Raw genomic sequence first — 4,822 nt, 5'->3', positions numbered from 1 at the left:
GGAGACCCTAACCCTAGCCCTGAGCCCAAAGACCCTGCCCCATTAAACCCTGAGGGGACCCTAACCCTAGCTCTGGGCCAAAAGGATTTCTCTCTCACTACATTCAGGAAAAATCCTGTAGATTCTGATGATCTGCAGCTGAAAACATGTTTTAAACACCAGTCTGTCAGTTTCAGACTCAAATAAAACCACTCAGGCACCTCCGCCTCTCCAACACAAGGCTCCCATGCACCGAAATTAGTCAGCATTCCCAAAGAAAGCATCATGTAAGCCGGGAGCAGAGTACCTATGTTTCCGGGCGGATCGCCTCCTGAGAAGCTTCTGCTTATTACTACGACTTTTACTAAAAACCAAGAGGAGATAAACACACGATGTGTTACTCAACGCAGCCAGGGACGAGAGTTCCAGTAGTTTTTTTTTTTAAGATGAGAAAAATATTTTTCTTTCCTTTTACATATTTGTTCCTTGCTGCAGAGGAAACGTACGATTGTGTCTGAAGAGTGTTTGTGTTTGTCGAGTCCTGACCTTTCGAAGCAGCAGAACGGAGGCAGGAGCAGGAAAATGAGCGTCTGCAGCAACATCCAAAAAAGGCTGCAATTTGGTGACTCACGCACTTCTTCATGTCGATATTCCCCCTTAAACCGTGTGAATTCAGCAACAAGTGGCTGAATCACAGCCAGGGGACAGAAACACTCAAACAATTTGTTTGCTTCATGATGTCACTTCCTGTCTACATTCATCCTCTCATTGGACGTACAGAGGTCTCCTTCATGGACGACTCATTCATTTAAAGCTTTTAATGATTTATTGGAGCCGTTCGGTGGAATGATCAACCAACCCGTGGATCCACACAGACTCAAACGTCCACGTTCACCTCAGTCCTTCATCGATGTTTTTAAACGTCTTTAACGTCACATGAGCCGTTTTTTTTCTTGCCAGCATAAAAAGGTTTTATTCGACAGCACTACGTTCATCTGTCCCCTTCAGAGGGACAACCCAGGAGTCACCAAGACCTCAAACCTTCTGGAACACCGGTGTCCACAAGTGTCACCGTGGACTGAGAAGACCAAGGAAGAAGCTCCGCCTCCAAAAGCCACGTCTGGACTGAAACCTACAGCCGTCCACGCGGACAAGACAGATGTCTTCTGGAGAAAGGTTTGATGGTCAGATGAGACATGATTGAGCCGTTTGGACACAAAGATAAGAAGGATGTTTGGACACTGATCCAGCTGTCAGGCATGGCGGTGGTAGCTTCATGCTGCGGTACTGAAGTGGATGAAATGATAAGGACTACCTCCAAATTCTTTGCCTTCAGCTCGAATCAAAAGCTGGACGGGTGGAAGGTGGACACAGGTGGGTCCAACGGGACAACGATCCCTGGTTTCTGATTGGACGAATCAGGCTGACATCAAACTTCTGGGTTGAAGGTCGGACACCAGCCTGAGGTCCAGGAGACACCTGGACATTTCTGGCAGCTTCCGGGTCTATCTGAACCGGTATGATTTAAAACCTGCTCTTTCTGCTGCGTCCCTCACAGAGCTGTGGAATAAACTCGAACTCGTGTCATTGAGCAGCTCTCTGCGACTCACAACCTGTTCCATCATTAATGCCGACACGTTTCAGGAATATCAACACAAACAAACCAAGTAACCCGGATAATAACAGAAACCTGAGGACGGGGGACGGGGAACGGGGGACATGTGGGCTTGAAAGCTTTATTTCCGTGCCACAGAATGTGCATGTGTGCGTTTTATGTGTTTTAAAGAGAAGAAGCAGCTAAAACAATGAGTCACGCAGTTAAAGTGGCTTTTAGCGGCGCGGCAGATTATTATTACCCATCGCCTTAAGCTCCTCCTGATGAGCAATTACTGCAGCTCTAAAAGCATTTTTCTCACCCAGGCTGCAGGAACACGGGGAAAAATGTTCATACCTTCAACTGCAAATAAAAATACGCTTTCAGACCGGAGTCAGATCTTTAAAGCTATTAAACCTCCCGACTAAACATCTGCAGGAAGAGCCACAAAAACATCTGGAATGACCTCCGTTGGCTCAGTCCTCCTCAGCTTCGAATCAAAATAACATTTTATAAAACTAACACGGCAGGGTTAACTAGTAAATAATAAAAATATAATTAAAAAGTAACACTGTTTAAAGGAAAGCGTCATGGCCGCCCTGCAGGTCAAACAGAGAGCTCACATCCAGGCCGACTCTCAGCTACTACCACCCGATTCAAGATGGCCGCCACAGCTAAAGTCAGGAAGTAATCGTTGGATCTGCAACGGAAATCTGTCCGGAGGTTGGTGAGATATTTTGCTAACAGGCAGACAAACCAATGCACACACAGACCGGGTTATTACATGATCGCCCGCTGCTGTGAAAGGCAGGAAACTGCTTGGTCTGATGGAGGAAAATAAAATATTATTTATGTTTTTATTTCCTAACTGGAAGAAAAGTCTTCAGTCTCTCCAGACACTAAAACAGTTTCCGATCTTTTTCTTTTTCATATTTAATGTGTTCAGAGTTAGAAGTCCCCCCCCAGCTGCAGGTTTCCTCAGCTTCTGATTTCTGACTGATCCAAAAATCTGTTGAACTCCCTCAGAAGCTCCTCAGCGAACCACAGAGAAACACGTTTCACTGCTGATAGAAGCGAAACTACCAGACGGACGGGATCTGATGGCTGCCGTAAAGAATATAAAATAAAGATCTTAAATTGACTGATGCCAAACAAACGGTCACTGACCTGGTGCTGGACTCCCCCTGCTCCTTCCTGGAGAAAACAGAGAAGAAAAGATTAAATTTAATCACCAGCAGCTTCAAACACGACTCTGGTGCTTCTGCATGTTTTAGCTCTAATTACAGATGTCATGAACTTCACATTAAAGCTAACCTTGTTCAAAACAAACTGATGTGAATCAGAAATATTAAATTAATTTCACTTTTAATGTGAATTCACTTTCATGCAGAACAGCTCAAAAAACTGGATTCTGTTAATTAGTTACAGTAAAAATGTCGGGCAGGTTCGCTGTATTTTCTGTGATTGTTGTTCATTTTATGGCTTCTAGGAGCAGGAAACCCAACCTGTTACAGGTCCGGTTCAGGAACCAAACAGGTTAGGTTAGGTTCTGGGACATATACAGCTGACTGACTGCAGCTTCACATAGTTTCTGCATAAAGGACACGTTTAACCGGACTAAGATCAGAATCAGGAGGTTATTTTAAGGTTTTCTGGAGCCACAGAACCTGAACGGACTCCATCAGAAACCAAACGAGGTAATTAACGAGCTAAAACCTGCAAAAACACCAAGACTTATCTGAAAATGAACAAAACACAAAGATTTATTTTTTTTGTCCAAGAGGAGCTGTGGCAGGAGGATCATTTGAAGCAACAAATGATCTGAATCGTGCATCAAAGTTTAAACTAAAACAAGCAGATTATTCCGTCATGCAGACTGAGGAAGCAGTTCTGGACAGAGGAGCCGGGTTCGATCGGTTAAAAACTGTTCATCACATGCAGCTCAGATGGTTTCCCAGAAATCTTCAGGCTCCAAAGACTTTTTTTTTTTGTCCAGTCAGTTTGATGTTCGATCATGATTCTGAAGCTCTTACTGACAGAAAACGAGCAAATTTGTTGCTTTTTAGGCTCTCGTTGTGTCATTTTATGGTGAGAAACTCATCCCAAAAAGTTGCTGCTTTTACAGAAGTTTTATTTGAATAAAAGCTGAGAAATTTAAAAAGCATCATTAGCTGACTGAACGTCACAACCGTCTTTATAAATAAATAAACAAAAAGCTAATTATTAAAGCTGGAGCCTCAGCTGAATGAAGTAAAACAGATTCAGAGGACCCGAGCCTGGAAGTGACCGGTTCCTCTGAAAAACAACAAGCACTTTAATCTTCAGAGGAAGAGGAGGGAGGTGAAGGAGAAGAAGATCAGCTGCCAGAGGCGGGTACCTACTTCGTCGGGCTGCAGGTGTGCAGCGCCTTCAAGTGAGGCTTCCAGGTAGCAACGGAAACCGAGTTCTCATCAGCCGCATAACTACGCCAAACACACTGCATGCAGAAGACAAACAGAAGATCCCCCCAAAAACAAAACAGATCATTAGACAGAAAACCAACCAGAACAGACCGAAGATTAGGAGGCGCAGGACGGAGGAGAACAACCAAACAAATCAAATCAGCTGATTAGTAAAAACCAAAAAAACCACGCTGTTTCACACGTCAGAGGGCGGGAGGAGGTCCGGCATGGATACATGCCTGAGGGGCGGCAGGAGGAGCTCGTAGTGGCGCCACGTGGCGTCCAGGTCGGGCCTGGCGCTGTCGGTGGAGTAATAACGCCACGCAGCCTGGTGCAGCGTGAGGACGCACGGGAGGACGATGTGGACAAACAGGAGGACGGAGGGAAGTCAAATAAAGACGTTTACAGCAGAGTGAGGATGAGGAGGGTGAGACAGGAGGAGGAAGAACAGACAGTCTGACGGCTTCAAACAAACAAACTGCAGAATCAAAATAAGTTAAAGGGTTTAATCACATTTTATTTAACTTTGTTTGTCTCCCTTTCAAACCAAAATGGCTCCCATGCTAATTTCATGTCAATGCTAGTTAGCTAACGTAGCTAACAGAGCCCGCCTGTGACGTCACCTGCTTCCAAAGATTTACTCCAAATAACCGACAGAACGTCAGCCTGAGAGCCACAAACTGGGCCACCAGGTGGGGAAACGTGCTGTGAGTCCGTGCACGGCTGTGAGGCTGTGAGTCCGTGCACGGCTGTGAGGCTGTGAGTCCGTGCACGGCTGTGAGGCTGTGAGTCCGTGCACGGCTGTGAG

At 45.5% G+C, this 4,822-nt stretch overlaps 1 protein-coding gene across 1 annotated transcript in view; it reads right to left on the bottom strand.

Moving 5' to 3' along the window:
* LOC108247807 (potassium voltage-gated channel subfamily KQT member 5) overlaps nt 1-4,822 on the bottom strand; it is a gene marked incomplete at its 5' end in the record, with an annotated part of 12,721 nt that overhangs the window by 6,126 nt on the left and 1,773 nt on the right. Inside the window, 3 exon segments of the mRNA XM_037974754.1 lie at nt 287-343; nt 2,741-2,767; nt 3,955-4,049. Of these exon segments, the coding sequence (XP_037830682.1) occupies nt 287-343; nt 2,741-2,767; nt 3,955-4,049 (179 nt within the window).

Source organism: Kryptolebias marmoratus, linkage group LG3, assembly GCF_001649575.2.
Source record: "Kryptolebias marmoratus isolate JLee-2015 linkage group LG3, ASM164957v2, whole genome shotgun sequence".
Taxonomy (NCBI): Eukaryota; Metazoa; Chordata; class Actinopteri; order Cyprinodontiformes; family Rivulidae; genus Kryptolebias; species Kryptolebias marmoratus.
This window is presented reverse-complemented; position numbering and strand designations above follow the sequence as displayed.